The sequence below is a fragment of the Drosophila santomea genome, chromosome 2L (genome assembly GCF_016746245.2).
Source record: "Drosophila santomea strain STO CAGO 1482 chromosome 2L, Prin_Dsan_1.1, whole genome shotgun sequence".
NCBI classification, from domain to species: Eukaryota; Metazoa; Arthropoda; class Insecta; order Diptera; family Drosophilidae; genus Drosophila; species Drosophila santomea.
The window spans coordinates 16,722,484-16,739,584 of record NC_053016.2 but is presented as its reverse complement, the minus strand read 5'-3'; the positions used below and the strand labels follow the sequence as shown (position 1 = coordinate 16,739,584).

The window sequence follows — 17,101 nt, the reverse complement described above, 5'->3', positions numbered from 1 at the left end:
CGCCCATCTGGGACTCGCGAGAACCACAAAAATCGGGGATTCAGGACTCAAATAGCCGAAAAGAAGCCGTTTTGCACCCGGAAAAGAACAGTTACACACAACAAAATTGCCAACCGAAAGAAACGTGCGAAGCGCAGTGCGATGGAGAAGAGTAAGTGCGGTAATCTAAGCGCTAAACGGGTAATTACGGCCCGATCCGAGCGAAATGTATGCGCATATGTGTATGCAAATGAGCGGGGTGAATAACCCCACAGCATAGACGTAGATCGGGACCCGCGTTTGTTTAGCATTTGAATTCGCTGGCTAAAGTGCGGATTTCAATCAAAGTGCAATGGACAACATAAATTCCAATTACTTCCATCTGCAATATGCTCGCCTTTCCTCGCTCGCCCTCTCGCTCTCGCACTCGCTGCTGACCTTGATTCCTATTGGATTTTACACATCGCGCGATGCCCGTAACGTATGTGTGTGCGAGTGTAGGCGAGAGAGCAGCATATCTGCCAGCGTGTGTGTGTTTCAGCCGGCATCAATTACCTAATAAGAACTAAATTGGAGACTGCATTTATTGTTGCTATTGAATTGCAAAAATATGATATGATATATTTATGATATAAGAGCAGTTCAGAATAACTCAAAACGAAAATTCAATCCGACGCAGTAACTAAATTCGTAGTATTTTCTTAAGAAATTTAAAACAATTTAACTGTATACACTGCACTTGATAGTAGGAAACTATTTATGTCAAAAAGTACACACAAATTGGTTCAAACGAAGGCACAGGTTGTTTGTTTCTCTGTAGAAATCCTAGTGATAAGCCCATCGAAATCAGGCGTTTCACACGCGACCGACTTTCGGATCTATTATTATTTGGTGGTGATATCAGTAGACGGTTTCTTTCTGGCCACGCGCCAAACATGAATAATTCGACCAGAATCGAACACCGAAATACAAAAATTTCCGCGCGATAAGATGTCGGGAAAGATTTGAGCTAGAGTCCGTAAAGACCCGTCACCGTTAAGTATTAATCATAATCGGTCGCCAAGGCCAATGCCGAAATCGGAAGATTTTTCAGGCACTCGCGCCTATCTGAGATTAAAGCTGGCGTCGCGTCGGTTCGGGAATTTCTTTTATGACTTTTAAAAAACCTCTGCTGATGCCGGGAGCAGCAAGCAGCACAAAATGAAAACAAATCAGCGGCATTCGCGTGTTCTGCTCGTGGCAGCGGACTGAATTCGTTAATAATTCGATTCGAGTGCATCGTGCTAATCAATTCCTATCGTTTTCGCTCATTTAACCCTAATCAGCATCGCTCACCACTTACGCCAGCAAATTGAGAAATTATGATTGTTGTTGTTGTTGGTGTTCCCAGCAGCAGAGTGCATTACCGTCAGCGGATGGGTCAACTCGCAGATTAAATCCAGCTGGCCCAACCACAACAAAAATGCTAAATTCCACCGCCGACCTTGACATTGAAATGCTCCCGCCCATGAGACACAGATACATTGAAGAGAAAAGAGAGGGACGGACTAATAGAGACAGAGAGGGGTAGACAGTTGTTGGCAACAGCTGATCGCCATCAACATGTCGTTCTTATCTTTTATCATCGGCAGACTGTTAAGGAGTAATTGCCCTGCAACAGTGAAACTTACTATGTAAAAGAATTTAATTTTAATTCAAAATGAATGACAATGGTCTTCATTTCAGAACTTTTTAAGCCGGCATAAAAGGAAACCGTATTTATCAGCGACAGTAAAGAAATGTTTTTGTAAAGTAACTGCTAACTCGGTGTGTCACTGTACCAAACATATGTTTATTTCGAAATTGTTATGGCATAATTGGTCCACAAAGATGACTTGAACCGACATTAATAAAAATTGTTAATAAACCCGGAGGTTTCGCTGCTTAATTCGTCCGCCTTTCTGTTTGAATTAGTGGCGATCCTTGTACATACATATGTATGTACATATGTACATAATATATACATACATGTAGTACACATATGTTCCTCCTGGTCACTTGGCGCTGAGTGAGCCAGCCATAACCGAAACAATAACAACAACAATCGGCTTAGCGACCCGCGAGACCCGCCGGCGATTAACATACGAGCGCAACAACCTGAACACGCACAAACACAGGTCCGCGCACGAAAACCTGGCCGCAGCCAAAGCTATAGCTACAGCTATACTTATAGTTGATATTGATAGTGGCGACGACGAAGTCGGCGCTGCGCGGACGGAGAAGCGGCGTTCAGGCATCGATAGCGCTTTTCGGACGAGCATGGCCCAGTTGAGTTCCAAGCGTCGGTCACTGCAGTAGCCATCTAGAAATTGTGCGGAACCAATCAGTCTAGGAAGTTAAATCCGATCCTACACGGTCTTGTTCGATCCCATCCGAAATCGTCTTCGAAACTCACTAAATCACTAACTAGACAAAGGCACACGCAGAGTGGTAAAGCGAGCTGAAACCGTAGACCTATATAACCTACAGTAAAACCTAAGACAAACCAAACCCAAAACACAACCGTATAATACCCAGCCAAGGTCCCGAAAAGTGCTGCCCTAGAGATAATCGTTCGGCGAGTAAGATTTTTGGATTTTCGCTGTTGAATAATGGCAGCAGAGTTCTTATCGCAGGATCGGTGGAAAATAAAATATTAGACTCCATTGCGAGAGTGTTTTCGAAACTATTTAAGTGCGGGGCCACACCTGTTGAGTCGTTTCCAGCGCGAAGTGTAACCCAAGTCACAGTTCCCTGCGCGATTTCCGAGTAAGCCGTTACATAACACCCCGCTGGTTGCTAGAGATCGATTCCGGTGTCCAATCCGGAATCCGACTTTCCGTGCCTTTCAAAGCCCGCCTGGCTGGCACACTTACACACTGTAATGCCAAAATCATTGACCTCTTCTGCTGGCCATACCAATTTGCATTTCCACACACCAACTGGGGTTTTTGTTTCTGTCAGCTTAAGTTTCTTCCATTTCCCCTTCGCACTCCTCTGCGTTTTGTTTTAATTTTAAATGCGCTGCACATTGAACCCCATATCCGAAATAAATTTTCGTGTTTTTAAGTTTTATCGCCCTGCCAAAGGGTATTAGTTGTGAGTTGTTCAGTAATGGAGCCATCTTTGACCCGGAAACGGTTTGAGCTCCTGTATTACCGTATAGTATATTGAAAACTAATTGTGTACTTACTTAGGTTGGAACTATTAAGTAATATATGTACAGTGTTGATTAAATTGTATTTCGACATCTGTCAGTAATTTCGTAGTTGTCTAATATAATATACACGTATAGACGTATTAGTTAACCTTATGAATCTGCTTGATCTTGAATATCATTACAACGAACTTTAAAATACTCATTGCATACTTTTGATGTAACCAGCCTGATCTATAAATCAGTTAGTAATTCCCCTAGAGTATACCTTGTTCGTTGAACATATCTCTTATCAACAGCCTCATTGACCTGGCAACGATTTATTTTTGGGTCTCATATGGTTGTATTTTGGTTTCTTAATTGTATCTCGCAAACTAGTTTATGCATAAATTAGCATTTTCATTTTGTTTTGTTTCGCCGCTTTGGCCTACAATTTCGTGGCAAGGTTTTTGAACTTGAAAAGTATCCAAAACGAGATGATGCACAGACACTTTCACTGTCCTCACATTGTAAACTAAACCAGATAGCAGCCAAACACGATTATCTAATCCGATTGCATTCACCGATCTAAAGCAGCTTTTTGGATTTAGCCGATGTTGATCACGATATTAGGCACTCTGGCTGCTTTTCTCGCATTCCTCTTGACATTGATCTTTGGCCGCGGCCAGAAAAGATTGAAACTTGACCAATCGTCTTCAGCAACATCCGCCACGACAGCAACAACTGGCGACAGCGACAACGGCAACACCAATCGTAAGAATCCTCCACTTTGCTAAACCGAAACACTTGAAGGGCACACAAATCGCACACCTAGCTGATAACCCAGTTTAATTAGTTCATTATGTGTATACGACTTTTGACCACGACTAACACGTACATACATTGTTTGTGTTATCTGTGCTTTCAGACAACTCCAGCGTGATTGCAGCTACAGCTACAGCAACAACCACCACCAGCAAACCTCTCACTGCACCAGCAGCACCTCCCCCGGCAGTTAAAGCGGGTGACAAGCGGTTTCCCAAGGCCTGCATCAAGAAGGTCAAGTTCTCCAGCGAGAGCCTTCGTTCGGAAGTGGAGGAGCTGTGTGACCAGCTGAAGGATAGCGCACTCACCGACCTAAGCAACGACAACATCCGCATTGCCTGCCACCAAAACAACAACAGCATCAACAAGAACCAAAACAACAACAACATCGACATCAAAATCAGCAAGATGAGCGAAACAAATGAGTCCAATGACACGGCCGCCCAATCCGCCGAGGGCGAGCGGCCCAGCTTCTTGGTACGAAATTATATTCCTAATATCTTGGCACCACCACTCAGCTTCCGTTTCCCTCCCACAGGTGGGCGATGAGATCGACGAGGGGGCCGCCGAGGCGGGCGAGGCCTGCGACGAGTTTCCCCAGAAGATGCAGAGCGATGTCCGGCAGAATGGGGATATTTCCGAGCGGCGCAAGCGGTTAAGGTAAGCCGATTTGGGTTTATCCCAATCAAAATGGGACAGACAACATCATAAGTACATTATCGTTGTGGATGAAATGTGATTGCAGAGTCTTGATACTGAAATTAAATTCATTGAACATAGCAAAATGATATATGTATATAACGACACAAACAGAGGTTAAACTGCGAGTTCGTAATATATTTTATAAATATCAATTTGGATATGATTTTAATATCGTAAGCAAGCTATATTATCCGGTCCTTTTCCAATGAACCAAAAAATGTGGTTTGTGTAATTGATTAAGTTCAATATATTCTCCCAATCTTATCTTCAATATACTTTAAGTCGCAGCAGTATCAGATTAGGACTCTTTTGAATCTGGCAACCATCCACTTCAATTAAAGCTATTCCTTCATTTAGACACTTGAAAAGTGAAGCGTTTATAGCTCAAGATATTTGCGCTCAGTGTAGTGAACAAAACAAAAACAGGTGGGTGCGTCAGAGGCAAACGCTGCCAAACATATCGCGTGAGTTTAGGGAAAAGAGACGGCACAAAGCTCGGGACCGTGTGTGCGAGTGGGAGGCAGTCTCCCAGCCAGCTTTCCGAGAACTTTTGCGGTGCGCAAACATGGAGAGAAAAGTGAGAAGTGGCGGCAATAGAGAGTGCCATGTGGGGACGCCGCATTTTGTTTTCATTCATATTCGATTCAAAACTCGTTTGGCCAGCGAGTGGCTCGCTCAGTGGCTCTCTCCGCTTCTCCGGGCCACGAGGCATATGAACGATGGTGGCCAACACCGCTCTGCGGTTCAGTTCCCTGGCAGTCGTCGGCTCCGTCGGTCCGCAATCCGCTTTCCGCAAACCCCAGAAACACGTCAGATATAACCCAAGACCCAGCCCGTTTCCCAAATAAGTTTCTCGCGTGTGCGGACATCGTTCGACATTGATTTTTGTGTGTGGATATTTCGGCCAGCGGAGCGCGGTGAAAGTGGTGCAGTGGCATTAAAATATTTTGTGAGCTGATTGCTTACTAGTCACACTTGCATAATTACGAGGAGCCGATACAGCACCACGACGATCCCCTTGCCACAGTTCCCTTTGGATGCTCTTAGCCCTCGTGGAGCTCATTAGAATGTTGAAGCGTCGCGCCAGCAAGCGTTTCGTACTTGTTGAGTCCGGTGAAGATAACACCAATGGATCCGGCTCTGGATCAGGAGTGGGAACGGTCTCAGGTGCGGTTATACCCCAATTTGTGGCAGTGGATTGCGGGCAGAACGAGAGCAACAACAACAATGTCGGCGAGATGAGTGCCAGCATCAGCAATCACAATAATGCCAATAACCAGTCGTCGCCATCGCTGCTCAGCGTCCCCGTGGTGGGAACCCTCAAGTAAATTCCATGTTTAATTCCCCATTTGTTTATTGCAATGCGACACTCGTTGACAAGATGTAAACAAACGCGAATTATGTGCAGAACTTTTCACAATGTCAGCCAAACCGGTTTTGTCAAATCTTATTGTGCCTTCTTTTTCTGCACCACCTGTCCCATCGCGCCATTACTTACACTGACCAGCATAAAAAAGGTTTGATTCAGTTGATACTGGTAACGCTTTACTTTTGGCGTGGTCGCAGAGTATAAGATCTAAGCAATCTTTGGAATCTAGGAATCTATGCATCTCTTAGTATTTAAGTTTTTAAAAGTACGATGAGAGTAATATTATGATATTGACTTTCTTCGAACTCCCCGACTTTATTTATGAAGCAGTTTCCTATGTAGCTATCTCATTTGATTGTTTAGGTTAGTTTTGTTTCTAGATTATATCCATTAGCAACTAACTTTCTAACTGACCACTTTCAGGCCAAGTATGTCGCGTGGCACTGGGCTGGGCCAGGACCGACATCAGGATCGCGACTTCCACATCGCCACCACCGAGGAGTTCGTAAAGCGCTTCGGCGGCACCCGTGTGATCAACAAAGTCCTAATTGCCAACAACGGTATCGCGGCCGTCAAGTGTATGCGATCCATAAGGAGATGGGCCTACGAAATGTTCAAGAACGAGCGGGCCATAAGGTTCGTGGTGATGGTTACTCCGGAGGATCTGAAGGCGAATGCCGAATACATCAAGATGGCGGATCACTATGTGCCCGTGCCCGGCGGATCCAACAACAACAACTACGCCAATGTTGAACTAATCGTGGACATTGCTCTTCGTACCCAAGTGCAGGTGAGTCCGGAATCTAGGGGACACCGCCATAGAAGTGGCCAGTGTCGGTCCGAGTTGTCTATTTACCTTGGCCAGCTCCACCCAAAACGCATCGTTCGATTTGTATTTGCACTCCGTCAATCGGGGGAACTGCCAAAGTCAAGCGATCGCCCCGCATACCAATAAAGAGACCCCTATTCGTATTCGTGTGTCTACGAGACAGCAGACTTTGAAGATGACTGTGTGTGTCAGCCAACACTGTGCTACAAAATTTGACTAAATTCCCCTGGGTATAGACGTTTATCGCCTTCATTTGTGCTACTTACAATCCTGCCTCATTCCAACATATAATGTATGCTCGAGAACAATTTAAATGTATTTTATACAAATCTTCGACAGTGTAAACGATTGTACGTGTCAATTACCAATAAGCAAATATAATTACATGTTTTTGAACAGGCTGACATACAGGTTAGAAACAATTAAGATTCGTTAAAAGTGTAGTGTTTAAGTATCTAAGAGCTTCCAAATACCCAGTGTGTTTATACCTCACTGCGTATATTACCTTTAAGATTTAATTGCCTATCCAATATTCAATGCTTGATCTTTAGCAAAGTGTAAAAAAAGCAAGCCGTGAAAATAACTGCGACAGCACACTAATTATTTTCTTATATGTATATAAAAACCTTGTTGAGTATAAGAGTTAACAACTGTAAATAATACAATTGTGTATGCTTGTTGCAATTTAAGAGTTGTTTAAGTGCCAGAAGATTGCCTTTAAAGCAGCATAGCACACCTGTAATCCAAAACCTTCCACCATTCCACTTCCCTGCGGAGCTCTCCCAACAACCTGGAAAGCAAACACTGGGCGGTTAGATTGGAATGCATTCGAAACACTTTCAAGTGGAAATTCAGTCTAAGGTGTTTACTTTCCCTTAGATATAGCAGGGCACTTGGGGTTAATTAGCAGCCGCGTCGACATCTTGTTGCACAGTGTGAATTATCTATTTTGTTTTGCTATCCGGGTGTAGCCAATGAACGTCGCAATGACGTCACGATTGATTTTTACCGACAATAAAGCTTCATAATTTTCCCCACACCCACGACGTGTGCGCTGTCCTTGGGGTATTGGGCTTATTAAATCAAAATGTACTGATTATTAACCTGTGTGCAATCCCTTTCTGATTTCAGGCCGTGTGGGCTGGTTGGGGTCATGCCTCCGAGAACCCGAAGCTGCCGGAGCTCCTCCACAAAGAGGGTCTGGTGTTCCTTGGTCCTCCGGAACGTGCCATGTGGGCACTTGGTGACAAGGTGGCCTCCTCGATTGTGGCCCAAACAGCCGAAATTCCCACCCTGCCGTGGTCCGGTTCGGAACTGAAGGCCCAGTACAGTGGCAAGAAGATCAAGATTTCCAGTGAACTCTTCGCCCGCGGTTGTGTGACAAATGTGGAACAGGGTCTGACCGCAGTTAACAAGATCGGTAAGTGTAATCTGTAAAAATATAGGTTAGAAAAAGTTGTTTAAGTTGTTGTTTCACCCAGGCTTCCCCGTAATGATCAAGGCCTCAGAAGGAGGTGGTGGCAAGGGCATTCGCCGTGTGGACACCGCTGAGGAGTTCCCCGGCCTGTTCCGCCAGGTTCAAGCTGAGGTGCCTGGCTCACCGATTTTCGTGATGAAGCTGGCCCGCGGAGCTCGCCACTTGGAGGTGCAACTGTTGGCGGATCAGTACGGCAATGCCATTAGCTTGTTTGGTCGTGACTGCTCCATCCAGCGTCGTCATCAAAAAATTATTGAGGAAGCTCCTGCCATCGTGGCCCAGCCAGAAGTGTTCGAGGACATGGAGAAGGCCGCAGTGCGTCTGGCCAAGATGGTGGGTTACGTCAGCGCGGGAACCGTGGAGTATCTTTATGATCCGGAGGGTCGCTACTTCTTCCTGGAGCTGAACCCCCGTCTGCAGGTGGAGCATCCGTGTACGGAGATGGTGGCCGATGTGAATCTTCCCGCTGCTCAGCTGCAGATTGGAATGGGAATTCCCCTTTACCGGCTCAAGGACATCCGTCTGCTCTACGGAGAGTCTCCGTGGGGCTCCTCTGTCATTGACTTCGAAAATCCACCGAACAAACCGCGTCCCTCCGGACATGTTATCGCCGCCCGTATCACCTCAGAGAATCCCGACGAGGGCTTTAAGCCCAGCTCAGGAACCGTTCAGGAGCTTAACTTCCGGTCGAGCAAAAATGTGTGGGGCTACTTCAGTGTGGCTGCCAGTGGAGGACTGCACGAGTTTGCGGACTCACAGTTTGGGCATTGTTTCTCCTGGGGCGAGAACCGTCAGCAGGCTCGAGAAAACCTGGTGATTGCCCTGAAAGAGCTGTCTATTCGGGGTGATTTCCGAACCACAGTGGAGTACCTGATCACTCTGTTGGAGACGAATCGATTCCTGGACAACAGCATCGACACCGCTTGGTTAGATGCCTTGATCGCAGAACGTGTGCAATCCGAGAAACCGGATATATTGTTGGGCGTAATGTGCGGATCGTTGCACATCGCCGATCGTGAAATCACTGAAAGCTTCTCCAGCTTTCAGACCTCTCTGGAAAAGGGCCAGATCCAAGCAGCTAACACTCTGACAAACGTGGTGGATGTTGAGCTAATCAACGATGGCATCCGTTACAAGGTGCAGGCCGCCAAGAGCGGAGCCAACTCGTACTTCCTGCTGATGAACAACTCGTTTAAGGAGATCGAGGTGCATCGCCTTTCCGACGGAGGCTTGCTCATCTCTTTGGAGGGCGCCTCCTACACCACGTACATGAAGGAGGAGGTGGATCGCTACCGCATTGTGATTGGGAACCAGACATGTGTCTTCGAAAAGGAGAACGATCCTTCGCTGCTGCGCAGTCCCTCTGCGGGAAAGCTCATCAACATGATTGTAGAAGATGGCGCACATGTAAGCAAGGGACAGGCCTATGCTGAGATTGAGGTGATGAAGATGGTGATGACTCTAACATCCCAGGAGGCAGGCACAGTGACATTTGTGCGTCGCCCAGGAGCTGTTCTGGATGCAGGATCCCTTTTGGGCCATCTAGAGCTGGATGATCCATCGCTGGTGACGAAAGCGCAACCGTTCAAGGGTCAGTTCCTGCAGCCAGAGAATGCACCGGTGCCCGAAAAACTGAATAGAGTGCACAATACCTACAAGAGCATCCTTGAAAACACTCTAGCTGGCTACTGCCTGCCAGAACCATTCAATGCGCAGCGACTAAGAGACATTATCGAAAAATTCATGCAAAGTTTGCGAGATCCCTCGTTACCGCTGCTGGAACTGCAAGAAGTTATCGCCTCCATCTCAGGTCGCATACCCATCTCCGTGGAGAAGAAGATCCGAAAACTGATGACGCTGTACGAGCGTAACATAACTAGTGTCCTGGCTCAATTCCCATCGCAGCAGATCGCCAGTGTTATTGACAGCCATGCGGCCACACTGCAGAAGCGCGCTGACAGAGATGTCTTCTTCCTGACCACCCAGAGCATTGTGCAGTTGGTGCAGCGCTATAGGAATGGAATCCGCGGCAGAATGAAGGCCGCCGTTCATGAGCTGCTGCGTCAGTACTACGACGTAGAGTCGCAGTTCCAACATGGGCACTACGACAAATGCGTGGGACTGGTGCGAGAGCACAACAAGGAAGACATGCAGACGGTGGTGAACACCATCTTCTCGCACTCTCAGGTGGCCAAGAAGAATCTGCTGGTTACTCTGCTTATCGATCACCTGTGGGCGAACGAACCTGGTCTAACAGACGAATTGGCCAACACGCTGAGTGAATTGACCTCTTTAAATCGAGCTGAGCACTCTAGGGTGGCTCTGCGGTCCCGTCAAGTTCTGATCGCAGCCCACCAGCCGGCCTATGAACTGCGCCACAACCAAATGGAGTCTATCTTCCTCTCCGCCGTTGACATGTACGGTCATGACTTCCACCCCGAGAACCTGCAGCGCCTTATTCTGTCGGAGACCTCAATCTTCGACATCCTACACGACTTCTTTTACCACTCTAACCGGGCAGTGTGCAATGCTGCTCTGGAAGTCTATGTGAGGAGAGCCTACACATCCTACGAGTTGACATGCTTGCAGCATTTGGAACTCTCCGGTGGCCTGCCCCTGGTGCACTTCCAGTTCCTCCTACCCACAGCTCACCCGAACAGGCTGTTCTCGCGCATGTCCTCCCCCGATGGATTGGATCAGGCGGCGGCAGAGTCCCTGGGAAGCTCATTCGTGCGCACCGGAGCGATAGCAGCCTTTGACTCTTTTGAACACTTTGAAATGTACTCGGACGAGATTCTGGATCTGCTCGAAGACTTTGTCTCGCCGGCCATGGTTAATGCCAAGGTACTGGAGGCCGTGGAGGCGGCAGATTCCATCTCGGACAGTCGACACAGCACCTCGATCAATGTGTCGTTGTCGGATCCCGTAACTCGGGCGAATGCTGCAGAAGAGGCAAAGTCCACGGAACCGATTCACATTGTTAGTGTGGCTGTGAGGGAAACGGGCGAGTTGGATGACCTGCAAATGGCACAGATCTTTGGAAACTATTGCCAAGAACATAACGAGGAGCTCTTCCAGCGACGCATTCGTAGAATTACTTTTGCTGCTTTGAAAAAGCGGCAATTTCCCAAGTTTTTCACGTTCAGAGCCAGAGATAAGTTCGCAGAGGATCGTATATACCGGCATCTGGAGCCAGCATCTGCTTTCCATCTGGAGCTGAATCGCATGAAGACATACGATCTTGAGGCTCTGCCCACTGCTAACCAGAAAATGCACCTGTACCTTGGCAAGGCCAAGGTGTCGAAAGGTCAAGAGGTCACGGACTACCGCTTTTTCATTCGCTCGATTATCCGTCATTCGGATCTAATTACCAAGGAAGCCTCTTTCGAGTATCTGCAAAACGAAGGAGAGCGCGTGCTTCTCGAGGCCATGGATGAGCTGGAGGTGGCATTCTCGCATCCTCACGCCAAACGCACCGACTGCAACCACATCTTCCTGAACTTTGTGCCCACTGTCATCATGGATCCGGCTAAGATCGAGGAGTCTGTGACAAAGATGATTATGCGATATGGTCCGCGACTGTGGAAGCTGCGTGTACTACAGGCTGAGCTTAAGATGGTCATCCGCCAGTCACCACAGTCACCCACTCAGGCAGTGCGTCTGTGCATTGCAAATGACTCCGGCTACTTCCTGGATATTTCGATGTACACGGAGCAAACGGAACCAGAGACAGGAATCGTAAGTTGAAACTTATCTCTTGTTGAACCGTTTAAAACTTTTTCTAACATTCCTTCAATTCCAGATTAAATTTAAGGCCTACGGTGAAAAGCAGGGATCTCTGCACGGCCATCCTATTTCCACGCCCTACATGACCAAAGACTTCCTGCAGCAGAAACGATTCCAGGCGCAGTCCAACGGTACCACCTATGTCTATGATGTGCCCGACATGTTCCGCCAGATGACCGAGCGTCACTGGAGAGAATTCTCCAAGGCGCGTCCCACCGTAGATATTCGCACTCCTGACAAGATTTTAATCGAGTGCAAGGAGCTGGTCCTCGAGGGCGACAACCTTGTAGAGATGCAGCGTCTGCCTGGCGAAAACAATGTAAGCATACTTAATATCTGACGCCATCGAAGGAACTGCAATGTTCTCTTTATTTGTTTCAGTGCGGCATGGTGGCTTGGCGCATTGTCTTGGCTACTCCCGAATATCCGAATGGTCGTGAGATTATTGTTATAGCCAACGACCTCACCTACTTGATTGGTTCCTTCGGAATTAAGGAGGACGTTCTGTTTGCCAAGGCTTCCCAATTAGCTCGTCAACTCAAAGTACCAAGGGTAAGTTTGGGTTTACTTCGCAGTTATTCGCTATAATTACAAAATCCTATGTGCTTTCCTTCAGATATACATCTCCGTTAACAGCGGTGCACGCATCGGACTGGCTGAGGAGGTTAAAGCTATGTTTAAGATCGCATGGGAGGATCCAGAGGAGCCAGATAAGGGTTTTAAGTACCTCTACTTAAGCACCGAGGACTACGCACAGGTGGCCAACCTGAATTCGGTGAGGGCTATCCTGATTGAGGACGAGGGTGAGCAGCGCTACAAGATTACCGACATTATCGGCAAGGACGACGGTCTGGGCGTGGAGAACCTACGGTACGCCGGCTTAATTGCCGGTGAAACGTCGCAGGCCTACGAGGAGATAGTTACCATCGCCATGGTTACCTGCCGTACTATTGGCATTGGATCCTACGTGGTGCGCCTTGGCCAGCGCGTTATCCAGATCGATAATTCGCACATTATACTCACAGGCTATGCTGCGCTCAACAAGGTAAGCTATTACAGTTGATTTTTGAAACCGTTTGCAGATCTGCACTACGCAGATTATTTTGACTTATTAATTATTTCAAAACTATCAACCTAATGATTAATTAATTTATTATCTTCATTTTAAGCTGCTTGGACGCAAGGTGTATGCCTCCAATAATCAGTTGGGTGGCACGCAGATTATGTTTAACAACGGAGTCACCCACAAAACCGAGGCCATCGACTTGGACGGTGTCTACACCATCCTCGACTGGCTCTCGTACATTCCCGCGTACATCGGTTGTGACCTGCCCATTATTCTGCCCAGCGATCGTATCGATCGCCCCGTGGACTTCATGCCCACCAAGTCGCCGTACGATCCGCGCTGGATGCTAGGCGGCCGTGTGAATCCCGTAAACGCGAATGACTGGGAGAACGGTTTCTTTGACCGGGACTCCTGGAGCGAAATTATGGCCTCGTGGGCCAAGACGGTAGTCACTGGTCGCGCCCGTCTAGGTGGTGTTCCCGTGGGAGTAATAGCCGTTGAGACCCGCACCGTAGAAGTGGAAATGCCCGCAGATCCCGCCAATCTCGATTCGGAAGCCAAGACCCTGCAGCAAGCAGGGCAGGTGTGGTATCCTGATTCCTCGTACAAAACTGCTCAAGCAATCAAAGATTTTGGACGAGAGGAGTTGCCGCTGATTGTTTTCGCAAATTGGCGAGGCTTCTCCGGCGGCATGAAGGACATGTACGAGCAAATCGTCAAGTTCGGAGCATACATTGTCGACGGTCTGCGGGAGTACAAGAAGCCTGTGCTCATCTACCTGCCGCCCAATGCCGAGCTGAGAGGTGGGGCCTGGGCCGTGCTGGATTCCCTCATTAACCCGCGCTACATGGAAACGTATGCCGATCCGGAGGCCAGGGGTGGAGTTCTCGAGCCAGAGGGCATTGTGGAAATAAAGTACAAAGAGAAGGACTTGGTGAAGACGATTCATCGATTGGATCCGACCACCATTGCGGTAAGTTTTAAATGAGAATTAAGAAACCTGAAAAAGTTCTTTCTTAATTTATGTATGTTATGCATGACAGCTGAAAAAGGAGTTCGATGAGGCAAACGCGTCTGGTGACAAGGTCAGGGCTACTCAGGTGGACGAAAAGATTAAGGCCCGCATCGCTGTGCTTATACATGTCTACCACACGGTGGCAGTTCACTTTGCCGACCTGCACGACACGCCGGAGCGAATGCTAGAAAAGGAGTGTATCAGTGAGATTGTGCCTTGGCGCGACTCCCGCCGTTGGCTGTACTGGCGTCTGCGACGTCTTCTGTTGGAGGACGCATATATTAAGAAGATCCTGCGTGCTCAGGATAACCTCTCCGTGGGTCAGGCCAAGCAGATGCTGCGCCGCTGGCTGGTAGAGGAGAAGGGTGCCACAGAGGTGAGACATTTGGCTATGCACTCCAGGAGACATATAAATTATTCACTTTATAATTTTAGGCTTATCTGTGGGACAAAAACGAGGAAATGGTGTCTTGGTATGAGGAGCAGAGCAATGCCGAATCTATCGTTTCGCGCAACGTGAACTCTGTAAGACGGGATGCCATTATTTCTACTATTTCGAAAATGCTCGAGGTAACAGCACCGCAATCTTGATTCTAATAAATCGGAACCAAACTCCTCTGATTTTATATCTTTGCAGGACTGTCCCGACGTAGCGCTGGACGCTGTAGTTGGTCTTTGCCAAGGTCTGACGCCCGTAAATCGTGGCGTGGTCGTACGCACATTAGCCCAGATGCAACTGAATGAGGAGACCTCTAACAGCAACCAGGGATGATTCTACGCTTTATTCTAAGTTCTTTTTAGACCCTCTATTTCATCCTTCCCGTTCCCGCCCTTCACCACATTTCTCAGTCTCGCTTTGTGCTTGTAAGATATCGCAAAGCGTGCATGATGTGCATTTTGTTTAGTTGAATTTGTTTAAAAGTAATTAGCGTAAATCTAGTTATGTATTGGAGTTGTAGGCATGGGTTAATTTGTTGCCTAAGTGGCCCGATAAACTAGCTGTATCGTGTACATATTTGATTATGTATATCCCCTGAATACAAATCATTCCATTAGTTGTCTAAGAACTAAAGTCCTTTGTACACAGAGCTTTTTGAATTATACGAGTTACTGAAATATATATGTATGGTACACTAAATTTACAAAACTTGCTGGATGGCAAAAAGAGTTTTTTGTTTTTTTTTTTTCTTTTTGGTTCCACAGGATCGATAATGTACATAATTTCATTTATTTTTATAATTTAAAAATGAAATCTATCGCAGTCGCGGGTTATATCCTCCGATTTACTGCGTTCCTATATGCCGTCTCAAGGAAAATGAAGATGAGTGGGGGAAGATGGGATGGTGAGACCCTGATTCAGTTCAGGTTATCCAGCCAATCGGGCTCGGCGACACTTATCTTCTCTATTATGGAATTGACTTGATAGCATAGCGACTGTATCTGTCTATCCCACTGAGGCAGTAGTTCTCGGTTTTCGAAATGGACAATGCCCGAGATCTGATCGATGTGCCCGTTCATGCGACCTTCAGTTATCATCTGGGAGGCAATCTTCTCTGCCTTAGCAGCGGGTATATCCAGCAGAGCGCCTAGCTCCTCAAAAGTTATGTTGTTGTACAGCTTACTTGCCGACAACAGATTGTGCTCGAAAACAGCCCGATCCAGGATCGAGGAACCATCGGGAGTGGCAGCCTTTTGGTGGTCCTGCAGCAGTGCCTCGAACTCCTGTAGCTCTGAGCGCCGAATGATGCGCTCCAAGTACATCTTTTCCAAAATTCCGTAGGCCGGCAAGTGCTGACAGCGTTCGTCCTTAAAAAGAGTAGCCAGCATGCGGGAACGCTGCTGCCCGGCAGAGGCAAGGACTGTACAGATGAGCGCTTTCTTCAGTGCTGTCATTCTTTCGCCTTGGTCGACTATCTTGCGGTAGGAGAGTTCGTTATATCGCTGGGCGGCCTCGATAAACTTGCGCCTATAATCCAAGACTCTGGCATAACAGACTTTGTATAGTACCTTAAAAATGTTATTTTTAATAGACTAGCGATAAAAATTGCTTTAAGAACCAATTTACCTGCAACTCCTCGGAATTAGTTTCGGCCTGGAGCAGCGATGCCCGGTTGATGAACAGCTCCGCCTGCACAGAATCGTTGTCCTCCAGATAGAGTCGAGCGATCTTTAAGTAGGTGCCCAACTTGCACTCCACAGAGTACTGTTTCTGGCCTGTCTCTAGAGGAATGCCAACTAGCACTATGGCCGCATCGCGCCACTGCTGGTTTCGCTCATAGATGTTGGCCAGGTGGAAACGAATGCCGGCCACTTGCTCCTCGAACGAGATGACGCGCGGATTGACCTTTTCCAGAGTGAAATGAGAGAGCTGCTTGGACAGGTCGTCAGGTAACTTGCTCAGCTCGCTGCCCACATCGTTAAGGATCTGCCGCGAAATTACAAGACTGACGTGCTCGTTCACAATGGCCTCCACAAAGAGCCGGAGCCCATCGATCAACTCTTGGCCGGTGTTCGCCAGCACAGTCTTCAGCAGGTGGCGATACTTGTCCGCTTGGTCTTTGTGGGTGCCAGTGAAGTTGATCAGGCCCATCAGCTGGTTGCGCAGAGCCCCCGTCGAGATGCCCTTGTTCGTTTTTGCATAGTTTGCGGCCATGTTCACTTGTTTTCCCAATTACTTCGCACTAGCTAAGAACAACAACGCAAGCTCATCCCAGTTATCGATAGCTCGCAAATCCGGCCGGGACAGTGCAGGACGCTCAGCTTTTATCTAGCTGGTGTTGGATAATTTTCGATGGTGATGCTCAGCGCACATATTTTTTTTATATTTTTATTTAACTTATTAAAACTTATGAGTAAATTCTTAAACAGAGGTTATAGCCGTCCAGAGTACGGTTTCGGC

At 47.4% G+C, this 17,101-nt stretch overlaps 2 protein-coding genes across 4 annotated transcripts; one reads left to right on the top strand and one right to left on the bottom strand.

Moving 5' to 3' along the window:
• Positions 1-19: 19 nt before the first annotated feature.
• On the top strand, positions 20-15,344 carry LOC120447560 (acetyl-CoA carboxylase). Of its 3 annotated transcripts, none has more exons than XM_039629027.2 (13): positions 20-151; positions 4,062-4,435; positions 4,497-4,618; positions 6,453-6,819; positions 7,990-8,278; positions 8,340-12,073; positions 12,138-12,440; positions 12,503-12,673; positions 12,738-13,166; positions 13,291-14,160; positions 14,231-14,578; positions 14,638-14,772; positions 14,840-15,344. In XM_039629027.2, the coding sequence occupies exons 1-13, from the start codon at positions 142-144 to the stop codon at positions 14,972-14,974; spliced, it is 7,287 nt and encodes a 2,428-aa protein (XP_039484961.1). In that variant the 5' UTR covers positions 20-141; the 3' UTR covers positions 14,975-15,344. The 3 variants fall into 3 exon arrangements, with proteins under 3 accessions (XP_039484961.1, XP_039484951.1, XP_039484969.1); XM_039629017.2 differs by lacking the exon at positions 20-151 and adding an exon at positions 3,645-3,907; XM_039629035.2 differs by lacking the exons at positions 20-151; positions 4,062-4,435; positions 4,497-4,618 and adding an exon at positions 5,434-5,984.
• Positions 15,345-15,350: 6 nt separating this feature from the next.
• On the bottom strand, positions 15,351-16,937 carry LOC120447579 (COP9 signalosome complex subunit 4). The gene is made up of 2 exons (XM_039629048.2): positions 16,268-16,937; positions 15,351-16,209 (listed from the first exon to the last, which is right to left on the bottom strand). The coding sequence occupies exons 1-2, from the start codon at positions 16,853-16,855 to the stop codon at positions 15,559-15,561; spliced, it is 1,239 nt and encodes a 412-aa protein (XP_039484982.1). The 5' UTR covers positions 16,856-16,937; the 3' UTR covers positions 15,351-15,558.
• Positions 16,938-17,101: the final 164 nt, after the last annotated feature.

Excerpts from the sequence above, each read along its gene's own strand:
- LOC120447560 (XM_039629017.2), top strand. The coding sequence starts at position 3,748 with ATGTTGATCACGATATTAGGCACTCTGGCTGCTTTTCTCGCATTCCTC. Across the intron at positions 3,908-4,061 it reads CGACAACGGCAACACCAATC|ACAACTCCAGCGTGATTGCA; the intron begins GTAAGAATCCTC and ends CTGTGCTTTCAG. Across the intron at positions 13,167-13,290 it reads GCTATGCTGCGCTCAACAAG|CTGCTTGGACGCAAGGTGTA; the intron begins GTAAGCTATTAC and ends CTTCATTTTAAG.
- LOC120447579 (XM_039629048.2), bottom strand. The coding sequence starts at position 16,855 with ATGGCCGCAAACTATGCAAAAACGAACAAGGGCATCTCGACGGGGGCT. Across the intron at positions 16,210-16,267 it reads CTAATTCCGAGGAGTTGCAG|GTACTATACAAAGTCTGTTA; the intron begins GTAAATTGGTTC and ends AACATTTTTAAG.